The sequence below is a fragment of the Lonchura striata genome, chromosome 6, assembly GCF_046129695.1.
Source record: "Lonchura striata isolate bLonStr1 chromosome 6, bLonStr1.mat, whole genome shotgun sequence".
Lineage (NCBI taxonomy): Eukaryota > Metazoa > Chordata > Aves > Passeriformes > Estrildidae > Lonchura > Lonchura striata.
This window is the reverse complement of record NC_134608.1, coordinates 46,213,537-46,234,961: the sequence shown is the minus strand read 5'-3', so window position 1 is coordinate 46,234,961 and position 21,425 is coordinate 46,213,537. Positions and strand designations below refer to the sequence as shown.

Genomic DNA, 21,425 nt, shown 5'->3' with positions numbered 1-21,425 from the left:
AATAAGAGGCTCCCAAGCTGCCAGAGGTACCTCTGGCTGGATGAGGAAAATCCATTCGCCACAAGACAGAAATGCCAAATTTAATATATGCCCAGTAGATTTCACAGTTTGCTGTTCAGTGCAACTAGCCATGCCTCCAGTTACATCAACATTGCAAGTGCTGGGCTGAGCCACCAAGGCAGTTTTGAGAACAGTTAAAATGAAAACGTAGTCAGAATAGGACAAAAAAGCTGTTGTGCTATGCATTGATAGAGAAGTGGAAAGAAGCATTACAGTAAGCTCTTTTTCATGTGTTTGAGTGACACTCCATTTATATTTCAGCCTGTGGAGTGCAAATTTGGGTAAGATCTAATTCATATATCTATATATATATATATATACACAAATATATGTATATATTTAGGAACAAATGCTGTCCTCAATCATACCTGTACCAATCTATCTACAGTGATGTAACTGAAAAGAGCAAATTGACACCCACTGCATATACTGGAACCTGTGTGTATATTTATACAGAAAATACACCCATATTCACACATGCAGAATAATCAAATGTAAACAGAATGGGTGCAAGAAGGTTCAATAATGTTTCTTTCAAGTCATTTTCCCAACAGGGAAGGCACTGAAGAGGTTAACAAAGAGAATGGAAAGCAAACTGACAATAGGGTAAAGAAAAGGGGAAATGAGGTTTAAAAAAAAATGAACAATCCCAGGACACAATAGACCCAGAAGCGCAGACATGTGCATTCCCTATAAATACTGAAGCAAGTGAACTACGGAGCTGCAGCAACCCAGATACAGAAGAAGAGAAGCACTAAAAGTGGGGGTGAAAGAAAGTCAGAAAGAAAAAGAAAAAGAAAGGGACAGTGGCCTCAGCTACTAAGACAACCATGTGCATCTAGAGGGAAGGGACCCTTAAAGATGCAGTATTCCTTTAAAAAAGGTATCATAAAATTGGACAATTAAACACTGAATAAAAATTTAATGGCCACCCTGATTATTTTGCTGGGGTCCTCTTTGCTGCCTACCCCTTCCTTTCATGTGGTTGTTCACAGATCTAGAATCCAGGTTCTCTCACGTTCCCACCACTGAGGTCCTTCATTTAAACTCTTAAGAGTGGGAGGGAGGTAAGATCACAGTGAATGTGGTCCTCAAAAATTCAGCCTGGTCCTTGAATAAGCAAGACTGTGGGTGATCTTCATGCAGTGCTCTAACCTCCTCATGTTGTCTGAAAAATACCACCTTTGAGAGGGAACACAAAATGCCTATGTGGATTTAAGAAATTCCACAGAAGATACAGAAGTGTAATTTCTTCTGCTCCTAAAACAGTTGTAGCAGCTGCCAGAGAAGGACAGAGGAACAAGGAATGGTGCTCAGAACATCCGCTGAAAGACTCCTCTCCTGTCACAGATAAAATTTCTGCGTCTCTTTTACTGGACCAGATTCCTAGTTACTATGAAAAAACTCATCTTTGGAGTAGCCTTGGACTAAGTTTTAATGCAAGAAGTGACACATGTTTGAGAGCAAAACTTTCATATAGGCAGTATCAGAGAAAGGAACAGGAATTTCCGTGTTTATGCTAACAGTCCAGGAAAGCCCAGCCACTAAAGGCTGTATAACCACTATTTCATGGCTGTGGAACTACAAGGTTGCTAACAACTTGGGTCCAATCCAATGCTTGTTGGTATTTTGGCATCTTAGGGTGCTTTACACACCACATGAGGCACAACCTCTCCTGCAGATGCACGATGTTCCTTACTGTGGCAGGTTCAGGACTTGAAACACTGACCACAAAAGACTGTCTCAGACTGAAAAAGGCCAAAACAGTCCCTCACACACCCTGCAAATCTCCCGAGGCTTAAAGCCCACCTTTATCTCTATATAGAAATATTTCTATGAAAAGGGGAAATGGAAATAAGAATGGTTTGCAAAGTCCATTGGTTCCTTTAAGGAAGCCATTGCTTCTCCCTTTCTGAATCATATGACACATTTGTAACCTTTGGGTAAGCTAAGTGTTTGTCCAAAATGTATAAGGATTACATTTTGATGAAGAGTTATCCTTTGGGATGCCAGTTTTCAACACAGAGAAAAATTCTCTTCTGAGATCAAAACTTTAGAAACAACATGTACACTAAAAACCTTCACAAAAGTATGATTTTTTTTTTTTGTGTGTTCATAGACCCACATAAGTCCACTTAAAATCTGTACATGTGGTGGCCTACCTGTCTTCCATTGTGTCTCTGTTGACAGTTGGGAGTTACCCTTTCTGTTGTTCTTCAACATCTGTCACTTGCACTGCTAGATTAGCATCATCCTCCAAAACCCCTGTTTTCAATCATGTTTTCCTCTTGTGTCCTCTGGGTAGTCTTAAAGAGTTTGTTTCTTACCAGAGGTCCTTAATATTTTGTCAGTCAGACTGAATTTCCAAAGTTTCCTACCACTGTTGTCACTCACTCAGTTGTGCTGCTGTTTCTAATGCTCAGCGTGGAACATTCTGGGCTTTCCTAGTGTTTTATATTCCAAACCTTCCCAAAGAAGTCTTAAGCAAATACATCTTCTACCCTAGGCAAAACTTCTACTCATGGCAGAACTGAACCAGAAATAGCAGTAGGATGAAATTTTAGTGGGGAAATCATTGGTACAGTCCAAGGCTGCATTTGGGATAGCCTCAATACTGTACAAAAACATATATAGTATGGAGCTGTAAATATCCCACACTCTTCTCTCTAAAGAGGAAAGAGAGAACAGCTCTGTCCCCACACAGAGAAGGTAAGTACTGCATCTTTAAGGTCTCAGCAGTGAGGTAGAGGAGAGGAACATATTGTCATTGTTTATACCTTTCTTCTTTGTTGAATTTGGGATTGGCTTCAGAGATATCCAGGCTTTTACTGAACATTGTTTTACTATGGCAGGAACAAAGCGAGAAAACACAGTTACTAGTGTGGACATTTTTATAAAAGAGAGTCACCTGTAGCAATGCTGGACACCCAGTCCCCCAACCCATCCTCCCCTTTTTAAGCAATGCTCTGAAAAACCTTTCTTTTGCTTTACAGTCATGACTCACGCCTACACAGTGCTCAAGTTCATTATCTTCCCCTGACTTCTGAGGTCTAAGATGACTTCCCCCATGCATACTTGCAAACCCTCCTCTCCTTTATTCAATTTAAAACCCAGGTACCATCTACTTTGTCAGTCTCCAGGGAAAACAGAACACACCTGAAGCAGTAATTGCAAAGCATTCATTACTCACGAATTTTCCAGAAGACCTCAACACTAAGCATGCTCTCAGAAAAGGTTAAGATCAGACCATAGAGCCTCTTAGAGGAACAGTAATCCATTTTGTATTCTAATTTGTAGGGTCCATTACCACTTAACTCCCAGCTCTCTTCCCTAAACTCAGCGTATAGAGAAATGCCCTTCTTTCTCATCTTGGGTCTGAATCCCAGCAGCTTAGAAGTGAAATTCCCCATGCTTTGCTAAAAGGGCAGCTCTCTGTAATATATTTCACTGGTAATATGCTTCACTGTTTCACAGAACACTGCTTCCTAATGTTAGCTGATCTCTCATGCAAGCTCTCCACTTCAAAAACTAGAAGAAAATGAATAGTTAATGAAGCCCATTTTAGAATGGTTTTTGGACTCTCACAGCAAAGCTACTGAAAAGTTTTGCCATATTCCTGCTGGATTCTAGCTCCCATGGAATTCTTCCTAGTCTGTGTGATTTTAGCATAAGGGACAAATTAGCTGATGTTAAACTAAGCTCAGAACCTACTTCTTTTCTTTTGACATTTCAATAAAATACCAGATAGTCTGAGAGGCAGGCATACCAGAATAGCAGAAGTAATTAAGATATAACTATGAACCCAGTTTAGTTGACAACTAGCAGAGAAACCCAATAATTAACAAAACATTTTTTGTTTTAGAGGGGTTAGAGTTTGTGCATACCGACTTTGCTATTCACAAAGATCCATTGGAGAACACCTGGAGAGGTCAGCACAAGCATTTCAAGGAGCCTGTAAGCTCCACAAGCAGCTTTTGTGTGAGTTTTCCTTGTTCATTATTCAAAACCAAGTCACTGAAGGATTATGTTTTTCACTTAATACTTTCTCAGCTTGTAGGGCTGGAGGCTGCCAAGGTTTAAATTTCAGTGGAAAGCTGTGCCCTAAACAAGCCAAGACCAGACACTTGTAGGGCCCTCACATGGTTACCAAAAGCAGAGATCATGATACAGACATGTAAACCTGAGGTTGTAACATAAATCCTCTTTATGCAAGCAAACATCTGTTTACTACTGGGAAAGAGGACAGTAGGAATAAATCACAAGACACTTGGGTGTGTTTTGCCCACTGGTTAGACATGTATCTTTGCTAGCTCAAGCAAGAAGCAATGGCACTGTGTCTCCAGATGTTTACACAAGTCATCTGTATCTTAACAGGAGAACTGATTCCATGGTCAATCTTCCTGCTATTGTAGGATAAAAGCACTGAATAGTCATCTCTTGAGATAAAAAAAAGGTAATTCTTAAAAAAGCATACCCCTTGGGGATCTAAATGCTAGTGCTGTAAAATCCACTGTCAGTGGGTCATTTCATGGAATATAATATGCAACTAGCCATTAAAAATCCCCATCCTTGGTGGAAGGCACTTGTCACTTTGTTACTGAGTGTTCTGACAGATGGTGCCCCATAAGCAATGCATTGTCCCCAGACACTCCCCATGCAGTGGGGTTCGTTAATGAAGCCAGTTTGTGTTATAAACGACTGTGCTGCCAGCAACACAAAATGTGCCGTTGTCATCTCTGGATGTGGATGGGATGAATTATGGAAGCTCACACGTGGAGTAAAATAACACCTTCCCTTTTAACCCCTTCGAAAACAAGCACTACTATGCCCATCATATCAGTCATGGTGTTATTACATCCCTTTCCCCACCCTTAATCACATTTTTATGTGTGTTCCTGACTTGTGGTATGTATTGCCCCGTGTCTCTTTTGTGCCTGTAGGTTTTGCTTCCTCCTTAAGATAAAGCCCTTCTTTACTGAGATGCAGCCTGGATATAGCTCTGCTCTGAACTTATCCCAGACCTTTTGACTTCAACTGTTTCCTCGTGTGCAGAATCAAGTGAGACATTTAAAAGCAAAAGAAATACTTTGGATAGCAAGACACAGCTTTGCCTCTTCAGACTTCTGAACCGAAATTCAAAGTTCAGAGCTGGAAGAGAAGGTTTCAGCTCTCAGAAAATGATCTGGTCAACTTAACACCTCCTGATTGTTCTGTTCAGTTGGACACTCCCTGTGAAGGAGCCTTGGGCTGGGGAGAAGTGATTTGCCTCTGCCTGGCTCCGGGAGCCTCATGTCCCACACATCTCCCAGCAGCAGAGTAAACACTGCAGGTGGAACAAGGAGTCAGTGCTCTGCTCATCTTACTCGTTTAAGTCCTATTAGGAACACTGAGCACATCCTGTCCTGAACACTTCCTTCACCCACACCTCACACCAAATCATGTATTTGAGTAAGGTTTCCAACCTACAATATGTCAAGAAGTCTTTATAGCAGTCTCAAGGTCACATATCCAGTCTGAAATAAGACCTAGCAGATTCTGGAAATCACCACTCTTTCTTCACTGCAGATAGAACTGTAACAATTGCCAGGAAAAGCTTCCAGCAAGTCTAGGGGTCTCTGGAATATCTATGTTCTTCTCCCAGTTCTCAGTCACCAAAGGGAGCTTCTGGGCACTGCAGGCTGTTTTTTTTTTTTTTTTTTAACAGATCTTAAGAGCTGAACAAATAAAAAACTATGTCAAAACTGAAACAGAAGTTACAGCAGCATCATTATCATCATCATTCATACATGGGAAGTGTCCTTTTATATTGATTGATTAATGCAATTGTGCAACCAAAGCATGTGCTCCCCTTAGGCTGGTCATAGGGACTGAGGAAGCAACTTCCATGGTTCACATAAGTGAATATCCACAGTTCACTTACTCCCCCAGAACTTGCCTTGAGGAGACACCATTTTCCTCTGCTGTTTCTCCACAAGACTGACACTTTCTTTGACAGAAAAGAGGCAAATTATACATATTCCATTGCTTTACAAGCATGTGGTGATTTATGTGCCATTTCAAATGCATGCTGGCGCTGACATGTACAAGATGCCTGGACAGGGCTTTTCAGATTCAAGTTGTTTTGATGACATGGAGCATGGTGTTCATTTAACTTCAGGTGCCCAAAAGTTAGAAACCTAAGTTAGAATCCCAGATAGTCACCTAGATTCCTGTTGTGGGCTCTGGAAAGAACAAGCAGAAGGTAATTTATCCTGTCTGATAGCATACATGTGTCTGAGACCTCCCTTAAGTGTCCCCATTGCCAGACCTCTCTTAAGTGTCCCCATTGCCCAGTCAGCCTGTGTTGCAAGCTTAGACTGCATGCCCATGTCCTCAACAATTAAAAAGAGTTGAGATGAGTCTTAGTCAGAGGCCATGGTGGCTTTGTGAGGAATAGCTGCAAGCACACAGAACCATTAAGCCCCTGGCAGAACTTCTGCCCCTGTGTGCACCAGCACTGCTGGCTGCCAGATCATGTTGCAGATGTGACTGGAAGGTGTAATGAGTGCTGGTGCGAACATAAAAGCCCCACAGCTCCTTTGCACGTGTGCAACACAAAAGAGGGGAGCAGACCCAGGCAGGCAGGGCTCCTGGGTGAAGCACAGACCCACCTCTGTCCATGCTGTGCCATTTCAATAGCTCTGCGAGCAGGAACTGGGGATCCGCCGTCTGTCACGCTGAGAACCTCCATGGACTTCCTCTCTGGCCGCCGCTTCCCATGCCTGTTGAGCATGGGGGAGTCCACACGCTTCCTGGGGGGATCTGAGTGGAAAGAAAACACTGTCAGCTCCATTCAGTTGGGACTTACCTCATGCAGGCTGGTTAAATATTCTCTCAACAATCTCACTCTCACACCTCCCCTACAAAGACAGATCTCTTCATAATGGAGGTGGACATTGGGAGCCTCCTCTTTGTTCCAAATCTGCAAGCATTAAGATGTAGCTTGCAATACACCTGCAGAGAGAAGGAGCCCTGCCACTGCTCTGAAGGTACTATGAGCACTGCAAAATAGAGGGACAACTACACCACAGCTTGCAGAAATTAGTTGCAAAGCTGGTAACAGTAATAACGGGATGATACAAGGTGACAGCATGGGCTATAGCACAAGCTGTTAGGCAGAGCATGAGCCATCTAGGGACCCTGTGTATGTACTCAGGTTGCTAGAGCTTGCCTTCCACAGCCCTGCCAGCCAGATTAAATGTGACACAGGGACAGGAGTACACTCGAAATTCAGAATTGCATTCTGCTCAGAAAGAATACCCTTTTTTTGCATCTTTAAGATTAGATTTCAGGTTTTTCCTGCTGATTTATATTTTTCCTCCTTCAGAAGCATTACAAATAAAACATGCTTGTCTACCTGAGACAAATGAGCTTTTACTACCATAGTAAATGAAATGTTAGACACATTTTATTGTGTAACAATTCTATGAGGTATCAAAGTGCTACTTGAGCTTTGCAGAGTGAAAACTGAGCTATAAGAGATATTTAAATATATATAAAAGATATATAAGAAAGATAAGAGATATTTAAAGGCAATTCATTCCTAAAGATGCTGACAAACATTTACTGAGGTTCTGAGGAGCACTTAAATCGTTCTAAGAAGAGTCTGAAGATATCAAAATGCATTGCAGAAGGTGACTTCTCAAATCATCCACACCTTCATAGTGAAGCAGGGAACCAAATACAGACCCGCTGAAATGCTTTATAGCTAATACTGCAAATGGCATTAAAACAGCATAAAGGAGAAAGGCAGAAAAAAATACAGATGGATTTTCTTTCCTTTGGTTGGGCTATTTCAGTTCCCTGCCTCTTTTTATAGACGTATTTTTAATTTTAGTGGAGAGTGGCCACTTGTAAAAGAAGGCATCCTTCACCCCTGCTGTTAGAAAGAAGCTCACAGTGCCCAGTTCTCAAGGATCCTTCTTCTCCAAGGATTCCTGTGCAAAACCAGAAATACCACACTTGACCACTGCCTGCTCTTTATTATCCTGCCCTCCTCACATCCAACATGCACTCGTTTCTTCTCTCTTTCTGACATCATGTTTTTTAGAACAAGATCTCTTTGAGGCAGAGCTTATCCTTGAAAGAATGAACATGAGCTAAGATGGTTCAACGCAAATGGATTAGTGATAACAACTGACCCATTACAGTATAACCCAAGTATTCTTTGTGTTAGCAGTAATAATATTCCTCTTAAAAATTAATTAGATAAAAAGTGCAGCTGTGTTTCAAACTCTATCCAGCAATAAAAAGATAGCAGAAAATGGTATAGGCAATGAACTCCAGATAAGAAAAAAAAGAGTGCATAAAGCTGACAGAAAAACAAAGGGAGATAAACCAAATAAAACATTCATACTGTGTGACTTCAGCTGCATACGTGTAAGTGGTCAAAAGTAAGCTGGGACAAGGTTTAGGTTTTTTAAACTCCCATTTCTTCAAGCAAGTTCAAAATATGAGAAAAAAATCATGCTACAGAACAACTGGTTGTTCATGAGTGTATCTACAGCAGAGTAACACACATAACAAGATGTTCAAAGTGTATATATAATACAAAATGGATATAAGTTTTGTAGCAGAATATCAGATATAAAACAGGAAAGTAAAACAGTCCAGTTTAAAAGAAATGAAGAAGGAAGATGAAGAAAGCATCAAATGTCAGAAGAATGGTGATGAATACACTCAAACAAGAAAAGTTAAACAATAAAGAGAAAAAGACAAGAAAAATATTTCATGAAAAGATATTTTAAAAGTGCATTTGATCCATGAATGTTCAAAACAGAAATGGAAACTCAGCCAAGTGACATTTACAAAAGTGACGTGCCATTTTCCTAAAAGCTGGACTTTAAAAGACAGCAAAGAAGAAATTTGAAGAGGAATTAGCTAAAAACTTGAATGACAGTATTTTGTACAGCTGTCAGAAAGAGGAAACCTGAGAGAAGAACATTAGCCAGAGGGGCCATGAGGGAATCAACAGGAAAGTGAGGAGGAGAAGGATATCACTAATAAGCAAAATGATTCTTTTGTATCAACCCTTGCTGCCTAAGATGCTGGAAGATACTGATTTCTAATCTATATTTTATGTTATCAAAGACAGACAATAAGCAAAAAGAGTAGGTGGTGAAATACACCTATAAATTCAGGAACAGCAATTCACAAAAGTTGGATGGAAAATACATCCAAAGCTTGCATTAATGTGGTTGAGCTTCTAATAAAGGTATTTGATGCCTATTTAAAATTGGCCACAATCCTACACTACATTATGGCCAAGAGTATCAAGTATTGTACATACTTTTTAGAAAGGTCTGATTAAGAAATGACAAGGCACTATCACTGTCAAGTCCAAAGATATTAAAGAATTAGTTATATACACACCCTTCCTGCCAAAATTACTAAAGTGGTGTCACACAAAAGCTGCAGAAGATTTTGCATAAGCCCAGGAATTAAAAATAGGAAAATCTCCAGTATTTGCCCTTCTCTTCTTTGACTCATTATACAGGGTGAAAAAAAATCAAGCCATAGTCCAGTGACACTGACAATACTAAAGATGCATTTTTCTATTATTTCCTATCAGAAAAGCAAAGCCATTTCTAAGGATTTTTACATATAAAGATAGAATTATATAGGTAATGATCCAATTATAAATCTGCCTTCTCACAAAAAGCAAGAAATAAAGTTTCACCTTCTGAGTTTGGATGAGGAACCTCTATCTTCTATGTCTGTTCCTGTCCAACCTTTTGTTCTCTGGTTTATTAAGAAACCTCACCCCACAAAATCCCTTTTCTCATGGAGACATTAGTTGACATTCATTCCTTTTACTGAGAAGTTTCTCATTCCCGTGTTTTCAAGTAAAGAAAATGGATCTGCATGTGAAAAATGTTGGAAGTGGCCCTTCCTTGGCCCTTGGAAGAAAATTCATACAGCTGAATCAGACAAAGAGACACCAGAAGAAAGGGCAAGCTGTAGCTGGCCATATTTTTACCTGCATCGACCCTTTCTGAGACTTAATATGCCAACAAAGAGGAAAAAAGGAAAAAACAAAATACTCTCAGATGTTTTTTTTTTTTTTTTTTTTTTTTTTTGGAAGAGCTCAGATAATGCACAACTCTCATGAATATGGTTTCTTCAAGCTACTATTATTAAACTGTTATTTGTTCTCTGCTTTTCTTTGTCTGTGCAAGGCCATTGCTAATGGCTAATGATGAGATACTCATCAGACACATGACTGCTCCTAATTAAACCTTGCCCCATGTTCTCAGAGACACTGCTGGGAACAGAGGATGGTGGAAACCCTCTGTGGAAGAGGAAATACAACATACAAACACTCAAAGAATAATGCTCAAATGTGTGGGTGAGGCACAGAGATACAGTCAGTGTTTCCCTGTTAGGAAACATTTTCACTCCTTGCACAAAAAAATACAAGAGTGGACCATAATATTTCACTTCAAACCATAAAAAAATACCTCAGTACGTGGAAGAGATATATGACACATTTAGGGCACAGGTACATATTCACTTACATGCTGGGTTTGAAGATTCTAGAGTCACCTTGTTTCTTTTCTTATGACAAAAGCATTTCTAAAACAAGATAATGCTGTCCTTACATGGCAGGATAATCTGTTTGAGTCAAAAGCTGATTAGCAGAGTGCTAGATGACAAACTGCACCGAGCAAGGGGCTTTTGACCACAGGACCTGCAGCTGGCATAGCTACCTATCTTCATCAGGATCCCTGCTAACATGTTCTCTGTAGCTCCATCCAGGTAGGAATTTAAAAATTGCTGTGTTAACTAAGAATTTTAATCTCTTCTCCTGTAGAAGAGATTTCCCTGCAAAATTATAGGGCCTGGAGCCTGGAACTTGGATAGGTTAATAATTCAATGAAGCATTAACAACTGGCCTGAAAGCTTGTGAGATTCCAGGCTTTCCAGTGAAAATAAAGGGCACTTTTCTTCTAGTCTTCAAAGTGCTGAAGTACAATACCTGAAATTCTCCACACTTCCTATGCAAAATTCTGTTTCAGATCATTGCTAGAAGTGACTAATCCTTTATTAAACTTGTCTCCACATCAAGAGTCACTTATACAGTTAGCTCCTTGGGGAGCAGTTTTCCTGTTGTCTGGATTAGTGGTGATCAGCAGCACCCTAAAAAACCAATGAATAAATAGGAATAAAGTGTATCACAAGAGCTTTGTAAGATATATGATCTTATTGTGCATTAAGCTTTTAAAATCTTATTAAGTCTAAAAACATGAGAGTTTGATTTATGTACTATAAAACAGCTAAGTTATATGATTCATACTTTCAGCAGTGCATGTATTCAGTTAGAGAAGAGAATGTGTACATATATAACTGCAGAGGGATGCAGCTACACAGCTTCTTAGTAACTGAAGTCCATGAGCAGACCTTCTGTAACACTGCAAGGAGACTTGTAATTAGAAAATTCTGCTACTAGATTATACTGCTAAACCTCATCTGCCTGCATAGAACCAGCCTGTGGGTCCACAGCACATTTTTTAAAATCCCATTCAAGACCTACTTGGATGTTTCTGCACTGTGAGACAGACATATCTTGAAAGATGAAGCCTTCTAGAACAGACCTGCCTGCCCCAGGCTGAGGATTCTCACCAGTGCTGCATACACCATTTCACTGAGAAGGTAACAGCAATGCTAGGGCTTGGGTTTAAATGAAAATAAAATCAGAATTTATAAAAAAAACAGTGAAGAGGAACTAGTTCATACAGGTTCATGGTGACTAAGGTCATATCTGCAGTACCTATTTCATTTCTAGGGGGAAGATCCTCATCTTCATGACTGGGATACCTCTCCTTCCGGTCAAGCAGAAGAAAATAAATCATTTTTTCTTGGTTTTCTCTGAAAAAAAAAAAAAGAAGAAAAAAAACCATTTATATTTGAAAAGGAAAAAAGGTCAACATGCACATAAAACTTTCTCATCAAATAAACTGTCACAGTTATTGTAAATTAGTTGGAAGTGGTCATGTACATGACAGTTAGATACACAACCACAAAGCTTTTGAGACCCTTGCTGTTTCCAACAAGCAGCTAGTGAGGAAAGGAAATAAGATTCCCATGTTCCACATACAGAACAGAGTCATAGACAGTCAATGTTATGTGCCCCAGGAAGTCCAAACCAAGAGTGGCAGCCAGACAGGTCTCCTGAGCCTCCAAGTGTTCTTTCTACTACCTGTCCCTCTTAACACCTTAGGCGATACACCAACTCTTAGGCATAGGTTTGAAATAAATAAAAATTTGGCAACAAAGGTATATCCAACACAAACATCAGCAATGGCACCTCCCCATATGGACTGTGCAGCCCATATTTTAATGAAGTGACCTGGCCTGGCCGCTAGGGAAGAATTAGCACAGTGGTTCCATTGCTGTGAGCTTCTGACCCATGGAGTAAGAAAGGCTCAGTGCTTGCTCCCAAACCTCACCGGCAAATGAGCAGCCAGAGGGTGAGAAGCTCTTACCAGTCACTCAGAGAGAGAGACATCAGTTAAAGTGCTCTCTACCTCTCCCCAGGTTCATAAGCATCCCAGCCCCTGGACACCCAACTGATATGAAGACTGAGCAGGTGCTTACTCTTCCGACAACAAGTCCTGTAAGAGTTTATTTCGGTCACGGAAGCAGCCTAACGAGTGCATGCTATCTAACACGTCTGGATCAATATCCTCCAAGGAAGGCAGAGAACGAATCTGCACCTTTCGAGGGATTGGTTGCTCTGGTTCTGGCTCATTCTTACCCCCTCTGCAGAGGAAAGAAGATGAGAGAGAGAAAGGGGGAGGGAAAGGAGAGAAAAGAAACATGAGTCACAAATGAACCCATACTCTGAAACATAGCCTGCAGCAACAGATGGAAACAGCTTGCTAAATTCCCACTGAGAGACCAGAGCTTCCAACCAGACAGATATTATTCTCATAAGAAACTGTCATGAAGGCTAAGACTGACCAGCAGGTTGTGGATTTGTGTCTTTAGTGAGAAATGTCTGTGTTCAGTCAGCAAGGCAACAGGACTTCACTTACCAGTGCCCTTGTAATAGAAGCAGCTGTTCAGCATCCTAATGCCAAACATTTATAAAACACCACATGTTTTTAGAGATGTCTCATCAGCTGGCCAGACTTCAGACTATCAGGCTGAAAAGTTCAAGCTGAATGATTTCCTTTTGAAGAAGGAGCACTGAACAAACCATCACTCTTTTTCACCAATTCTGATTACAACCAGGACTGCAGCAGTTCCTTTCGTTAACGCTTCCAATGTGAATAAGAGACCTCAGTGTTCAGGCTCCTACTCGACACACTTTAAAGTGTTTTGGGGAAAACCACACTGCTTAATTACACAGCCAAACATGACAACCTCTTTTTCTCTTAAGACATGCAAATTTGAAAATTTTGACTCAAGTGCGAAGCCTGAGGTCAGTGGCAGACCTCAGAACACACCATTAGCAGTAAAACATATTACTCTTTCAAATGTAGTTAATACAGGCTTTCTGTACAATTATCTCATCCCATTCACTAGGCTCAGGAAATATTGATTATTCATTGCAATTTAAGGCCCTGACTGCAAGAAACAGGTCAAGGTGTCAGGGTATTTCTAACTGATTAATGATATGTATTGCAGCATCTTGATATCCTTTGATTTTATTTCGGTAGGCAGTGAGCAATTAATGTAAATTCTATCCACTCAAAGAGGTGGGTTTGGTGGTGGTGCTGGTGTTTTGGTTGGAGAAATTGTCTACTCTGAACCTCTGCTATTTCTCAATGGTGACTTTGTGTGATGCTGAAGTTTCCCTGCTCTGTGAGTGGCGTCCTTCCTTTCCTTTATGTGGTGCAAATGTGTGACTGTTTGGTCTAGATTCCCAGCATAGACAACAGGAATCAGGAATATTTCAACTGCATTTGCTGTTTATAGGCCTGTGTTTGGACTAGAGATCCTTCCTTTTGATGCTGGAAGAAATAAGGTGGCCCCAACTTATGAATTTGCTTGCGTAGTTTAAAATATTCCTGACTCAATGTAAGCTATCCAAGTATCTACACAGAAAAAGGAGTTCCAATCCAAATTTCCTTAGTTTTTCTTGTGTAAGTTAGAAATAAACTTTGGTCAGCTCATATACACGAACCCAAGGTCTCAGCCAGTGTACCAAAAAGAGAGATAATACACCTTAAAAAGAGCCAATGCAGATTATCTTCTCCAAGGTAAGAAGGCAATACTAAGTCAATGTATCCAGAATAGGATAGTCACATGCTGGGACAATCACAGGAGATTGCTGAGTGCTACTTGCAATTTATTTTTAAGCAAGTTGAAATGCAGTTGTGAGGCATCTACTCTGTTTGTGGGACATCACTTTCAAAAAGACTCCTCAGAAATGTTCATTTTATCTTCTTTTGGAGCAGTGAAAATGTGCTCAGCCCTATCTGGCTATCATGGAGTCAGACTGGTGGTCATTACATGGGTCATGGCAACATGGGTCAGATTCCACTTCTCTTACAAGGAGAACTAATACACATGCTGTTCAGTTTTACTCAATTTAGGGCACTGTAGGTAAACACAGAAGACATGGAATCTGCTCCTTGGGATTTGTTCTTGTGTGTCAAACCACTAAACACAGCTTCTGATGCCCCCTTTGAGTCTTGCAGAAGCACATGCATCTTCTGCAATGCCACCATGGTCCTGAATCTAAGGGCTAAACTCAAAAATCCTTCTTCAACTAAAGAAACATCTTATTCCTTCTCAGAGGTCACTACTGCTACCTCTTAGGATCAAGATCTAGCCCTCAGAAAGTAATAAGCAATGATTAGTTCATAACTTTGCACTATTAAATCCAGTGATGACCTTGTCATTAAGACAAATTCTTGCAGGATAGACCTTGTGAACAGCAGCTGAGTGTTTTTGCTTTTTAATGATCTACAGTTCACTTCTGAAAAGTATTGACTTAATTAATCATTCCTGTTACAAGCAGATGTCCTTAAGGTAATTAAAAGAGATTAAAAAGAATTATTGTCTGTGAAATTTTCCAGGAAACCTGGGTTTCCCACTAGCTGCTCTTGTCTGAATAGAATCTACAATTTTCTTTAGTATCAATCAGAACAGGAGCCATTTATAGAGAGCACAGCTTGCCATTCTCCGTGCACTCCAGGGTGGCATTTCCTTATGCCCGGCACCTGGTCAGCCCCAGACAGAGTCAGGAATTTTCACACCTCCTCATCAGGTACAAGTAAAATCTGCAAAGAGGTGTCTTGTCATTTGGCAGCACAATTCAGAGCTTCAGGAAAGGAAAATCACTGGGTCTGGGCTGTGATTGGCACGACTGCAATGCCTGTTCCATTCTCAGTCTAGCAGAGTGACAAATTTGTTGCATTGCAGCCCACACAGACATCAAACAATGTCACAGAGTGACTACTGCAAATCACATATATTTTTTAAAGGCCCACATGAATGTAATTGCTGCTTTAAAACCCACCCTCTTTTGTGAGGATTGGTGGATACAATGGCTGTGATTCCTGATCAGGGTGGACTTTTTCAGTCTCTCCATGAAATTCTCTCATGAATCTCACTGAGATATGCCCATTTGCATCAGTGTAAAGCAAAGCAGAACCAGTACATTTATTCTTTTTCTTATTTTAGTAAGTTGGTACCTTCACAATTAAGGCAATAACTCAGTGCTACAGGAGTGCATATTTACCATAATAGGTAATTTTATTTGCCCTCTTACTTTATTAAAATTGTGAAAATAACTGCTGTTTATTTTCTGGTTTATGATAACCTGCATTTGAGGTAAAAATAAATGATTTCAATTAAAAAGGCTCGAGAAACCTCACTGAATTAATTTGGGTGGGAGAGCAAGAACTGGAGGTTGCTGACGAAAGGTTTCACTTAGGTTTCTTTCTTCCTTTTTTTAGGCTTGTGAATCATGATTTCAACTTTCAAGACCTCTTCCTCTGCCTGCCTAAATCTGCAATTAAATCTTTTCTTCAGTTTTACAGTAACCTCAATATTTGTTTGAAGAATTAAGTGAAACCGCTTCAGTGTTCAGAGTACAACTTTCAGGTCAGTAACCTATATATGACAAAGGATGAAGATTTTACACAGAATAGTAGATAAAATGAAGAAAAAAATTTAAGAGGTGAGCTAAAGAGCCGTAGGATAAAACACTACAACCCCTTCTTCTCTGTCAGCATAAGTATTTCCAGGCAAAATAAATGCAAAGAGGTTGTGAAACATTACCAGATGAAAGCAGTTGAGTTTTGGAGGCGGCAAGGTTATTCACTGACTAAAATTAGCCACAGGATGTTAGCCTCCTGAGGTCAATCCATGGCCAGTACAGAGAAAATGAGAAAGAGACTCATTAAAAAAGCTATTTTGGGCATAAACTTCTTTTTAGGCAATCTGAAGAGACATCTGGAAGAGCCTTTCTGCACTGAGTACCCTGGGAGTCTAGAGGAACTTGCTTTTGCAAAACTCAGTTTCTACTTCTGAAAACAGCCTCAGATACAGTTTACTGTGTCAATTATCACAGAGTCTGACCTTCACTGAGAAGAACATTAAAGTGTTCAAATGTTTATATCTCCAAAGAAAAAAATCTTCAAATTCTAAATATAGACTAAAGTAACAATTGCATATGTAAGCCTGGGACAACAGTCCTTCAACAAGTGAAAAGTTCCAGGAAAAAATCTTGAGAAGGGCAAAAATATAACTTTTCACTTATTTCTTATTCCAGTTCTGATAAAAGCCCAGAGAGTGTCAGCTGATTTCACTCAATGAAGAAACAGAGGGGAATTATCTGTCCAATCTCATGTATACAGCATTTACTTCTGCAATTGCTAGCAAGACCTTATAGCAGGGATTTCAGAGATTACAATTAGAGATTTCCCCACTCCATTTGTACTACATTTACCCATGAGAGCTGAAAAAAAAAAAAAAAAAAAAAAAAAAAAAATGTATGTGTAGGAAATCTCCAGTATTTCTTTGGTTTAAAAAGGTGCCATGTCTGGTAACTGAAGAGAGCATGGAAAAGCCATGGGCAAAGTGCTGCCACTATTTCAGGTAAACTAAATTTTTTCTTAGTTCCAATTATTTTCTTAGGTATTCAACAAAATGTTGAACCCCCTCAGGTCCTACTGAAGTCATATAAATCCAGAGGTGAACATGGCCCATAAGACAGAATTAGAGAAAACAAAACAAATAAAGAAAAAGTTTTTTTTTTCATGGTGATAGGCTTATATATCAGTTCATATAATCCTTGAGTACTTCTCAAGAGTAATGTTGGGATTATGAAGGTAGGACTTTCCCACCTGGGAAATGCTGACTCTGAGAAATTTATCCAAGCATAATTTCCTTGTTTATTATGTGAAGTATTCTCCTTAATTTGATTAAGATATCATAGTATAAAGAGTTTATTTACTTAAGCTTCTTGAAATACTACGAAGACTACACAAAGAGCAAGGTCACTTTTAAAAGCCATCAATCTTCCTTACACCCAAACCACCAGACAAGTATATACTTTTCTCACAGACCTCCTGTTTCACTGTCAGGACTGCTGTTTTTAATCCAGTCACAGAAGTACTCTCACATCAACAGGTTACAAGGCCAGAAACAGCCTCTTAGCTTGCTATGAAAAAGGAGTGGGGATTATGAGACAGAGAAGCTCTTGCTCACAGGTGCTTACTTATCAATATCATCGTTTTTGTTTCTACTTCAGAGAAAAGCCAAGACGCCAAGAAGGAACAAATGAAAGCTTTCTTGTCAAGAAGGTATTACAAGGGATTGTCTGTAGCACTTGGATAGCAAACTAAATATGGTTGCTAGCTGGGTATTTTTTTGCTGATCACCTGCAGGTATCTCTTTAACACAGCAAGTTGTTGGACCAGATGTCTTATTTCAAAGAGTTGCTAGTCATTGTACCAAAAAAGTTCCTCGGTCGGTACATATAAATGCAATTATATGAATAGCAAAGGGTAGAAAAATTAAAAATTAGATGTTTTTCTGTTCTCTGCCTCTTTTTCTCATGTATATGAAACCTGCTTTCAAACTCCAGTCTCACTCTTCTAGTGGTCTCTTCACAGACCACTAGAATACCAGAAGCAACAGCGAATGTATGCAAACAATTTTTTTAAAGTTACTTACATATACCATATGTGTTTCTGAATATGTTCTAGCTGTAAAGGAAAAGAAAACAAGGAATTAGTGCTGTAAAATAGAAAAGGTAACTCTACAAGGCATCCTTATTCAAGGCTTATTCAAGTAAATACAAAATTTCAAAGATGAACATATGCATACAACAGGAACTTTATGCTGCATAAAGAGACACTCATCCTAGTGGAATAAATACCCATCCTGCATGGAAATGACATTTGAATTCCAGACATAAGGCATCAGTCAAGAGCAAATCCCAGGCAAATGATAAGTGCAAGGCTTCACAGGTAACTGTTTTGGAAATTCAAGCTTTTCCCTTCCCAAGTCCTTCCCTCTGTATTCTAACTGCTCCTTTTTGTATGTGCATAATAGTTGATCCTTTATACTTAAATTGCATTTCTAGTTTTGTTTTGGAGGAAAAGAGAGAGGAATAAAGAAGAAAATAGGTTCAAACAGATAATAAACAAAATAATTCCTGCATCTGTGACGTGACTTTCCTGGACAGAGGATGATTCTAGATTGGCTTCACACTTATCATCAAAATCTAAGGACCAAGCAGAATAAGGTTTTATGCAATTTGCTAATTCTGCACCTGAACACCAGACCACAAATTTATTTCACTTCCCTCTTTCGTGTTCCACACATGAGAATTTCACTATGCATTGAAGGACTGATTAAAGCTGAAAGTAGCCATGCCCACCTATGGAAGGCAGATTCCACAAACATTATGATGGTATCTTTTCCCACAAGCACAGGAAAATAAGGCAACATGATTTTTCCAAGATAAACCCTCATCAGCAGAGAGGACAGAAACTTCCTATGACATACTTACAGAAAAGAACTTTTCTTAGATGTCCAGGGATTATTTGTTATGTGGGCAATGTTTTTTATATTCATCACTATGCAGCACCTTTGTAGGTGCAGAACAAAATGCATACTTACTGCACATGGGCTCACATTTGTGCAACATTCAGGGGAAAGACAGGAGAGAGCTGGAAGAAAACTCATATGAGAGGAAATCACAGACCCATTGCAATGGTCAGGAAGAGTGGTGACAGCTGTCCTGCTCTTATTACATTCCACTTCCACAATAATTAGAATCAGAGAGGAAAGAAACAAAAAGAAAGAAAAAATAAGGAACAGGCAAACAACAAAATCTCAGAGATATAAAGTGTTTGCCACAGAGAGCAAGGAATCAGAGGCCTTTGTGCTATGGAGCAATAGCTCCATGTCTGGGAAATCAGTAAGACATGAGTTTGGCTATATATGAGATCATTTTTTTAAGTGAGTCAGGGCTTTTCCTGAAAACAAAGCAACAACGGAATGCAGCTTAGGAAAGTGTGACAGGAGGCTGGAGGGAACAGTGTGGGAAACAAAGTCTCCTTTAAACCCCAGAATGCATCAACACTGCAACCAGAGGTGCAGCTGGCACTCACATACCTGTCTTCGAACCAGCACCAATGCCCCCAGCACACACATCCATCAGCCCAGGCAGACTGGCAGAGCTTCCAGCCATGGCATCTGCCTGCCACAGTAACTGCCTTTCATCACAATTCCCCTGTATTAGGTAGTCCTCTAACCCCTGCACTCTTAAGAGCAAGGTAGAGTATTCCTGACACACTGCCATCTCCTGTCGAGATAAAGATATGATTTGTGGGACACAGCCCTCTTCCTTCTGGTTCTGTGCAAGCTGAGGTACAACCACAGGACATGAGGAGAGCCTATTTTGTAGAGCTTCCATGGGGCAGGATTTTTTAGAATTGCTCCTTAACAGATGTATAGTTCTGTGAGGATCTGCTAAGGGGTGGACTGTGCCTCCTGTGCTGGTAAAACCACATCTACTCATTATTTCCCATACACAACATGGAGGGTTAGAGAGATTAATGATTTCAGACAAGATGCAGATGATACAGCTATGCAATGTCTAAGTCTCTTTCATGCTTGCTTCTCCTGCTGCATTTTCTGCCTCCATGGGACACTGTGCTCTTGTGTGTCTGTGACATACAGAAATGCCATGGCAAAGCAGACAACAGCACTTCACTTTCTGAGTTAGAGAGGGGAAAGAAAAGAGGGTCATCAGTTCATGTCTTATTCAGAGAGCCTCTAGGCTCCTTCAGAGAAGATGTCAAATGACTCCTGCCCATCCCTGCTGATCAACCTCCTTCAAATTAATGAACACACAGCATTTTTCTGAAAGAGATGGCCCATTGCACCTTGATACACATTTGAAGGTGAATGACAGCTCTCATGGCTGCTGTTTACCCAGACATCTGCCATTCAATCCACATCAAAATCATTGCTCTGAAATATGCTGGGATATCCCAGGTATGAAAAGTATTCTACAAACCCATTTCCTATACTGATTCAAATGTAATTGCACTGAAATGTTATTAGAAGTGTGCTTGCTGCTGCCAACATCTTCACTATTGCTTTAAAGGTAATTAATTAATGCTTTGTTGCTTTTTGTCTGCATTAAAGTGACAGGAGGGTTATGGGAGGGCGATTGGTTTTGACAAGGAGAAGTCTGTACAATTTCTACTGTGCAGTGCAGGGGAGGGAGATACACAGTGGGAGCTAATCTCACTCCTGCCTTCATTTAAACACAATGTTTAAATGCATTTAAGTGACAAAGGCATTTAACAACCCTTCCCAGAGGGCTTTTCTTGCTGTTTGCACATGAGTTTGCCAAGTTTAATACCATTTTATGAAAGTTGTAAAAATGCTACTTCCTAATGTCTCCTAGTCACTGCAGGCAACTGTCTCATGACATCATCTCTGAAATAACAAAACATGCTCAGATCCACTGCACATGCACAGTCAGAGAGATTTCTGCAGGCTGAGATACCATAATGGAAGGAGAGGGAGAATTCCTTTATCATGGTTTTACGTAAAAATACTTCAAAATACTAAACTTGAACACTGAAGAAGCATCAAGGAGCTTCTTCAGTGCACATCTCTCTCTCACAGATGAGAGACCCACTGTGATACAGAGCTGCACAAGCTTATCAGAAAAAGAGGTCTCCTCCCACAAAGAGCTTACGTCTGAATTCCAAGGCAGGGAACAACAGATGGAGACAGGCAGATGGAAAACAAGACAGCGCTGTCTACATCCTCAGCACTGATCTCAGCAGAGCAGCTGCCAAGCTAAAAAGTTCTGCCCTGAAGAAAAACTTTTTCAAAGT

At 40.1% G+C, this 21,425-nt stretch overlaps 1 protein-coding gene across 12 annotated transcripts in view; it reads right to left on the bottom strand.

Moving 5' to 3' along the window:
• Positions 1 to 21,425, bottom strand: part of BRSK2 (BR serine/threonine kinase 2) — a 298,090-nt gene that overhangs the window by 39,625 nt on the left and 237,040 nt on the right. For 7 of the 12 annotated variants that reach the window (XM_077784246.1, XM_077784247.1, XM_077784250.1 and 4 more), the window contains exons 9-13: positions 18,235 to 18,266; positions 12,697 to 12,861; positions 11,870 to 11,967; positions 6,711 to 6,861; positions 2,838 to 2,903 (exon numbers count right to left, since the gene is read on the bottom strand). In XM_077784246.1, coding sequence (XP_077640372.1) covers positions 2,838 to 2,903; positions 6,711 to 6,861; positions 11,870 to 11,967; positions 12,697 to 12,861; positions 18,235 to 18,266 — 512 coding nt within the window. The remainder of the gene's footprint in view (positions 1 to 2,837; positions 2,904 to 6,710; positions 6,862 to 11,869; positions 11,968 to 12,696; positions 12,862 to 18,234; positions 18,267 to 21,425) is intronic. The other 5 variants (XM_077784248.1, XM_077784249.1, XM_021526709.2 and 2 more) reach the window with 1 other exon arrangement.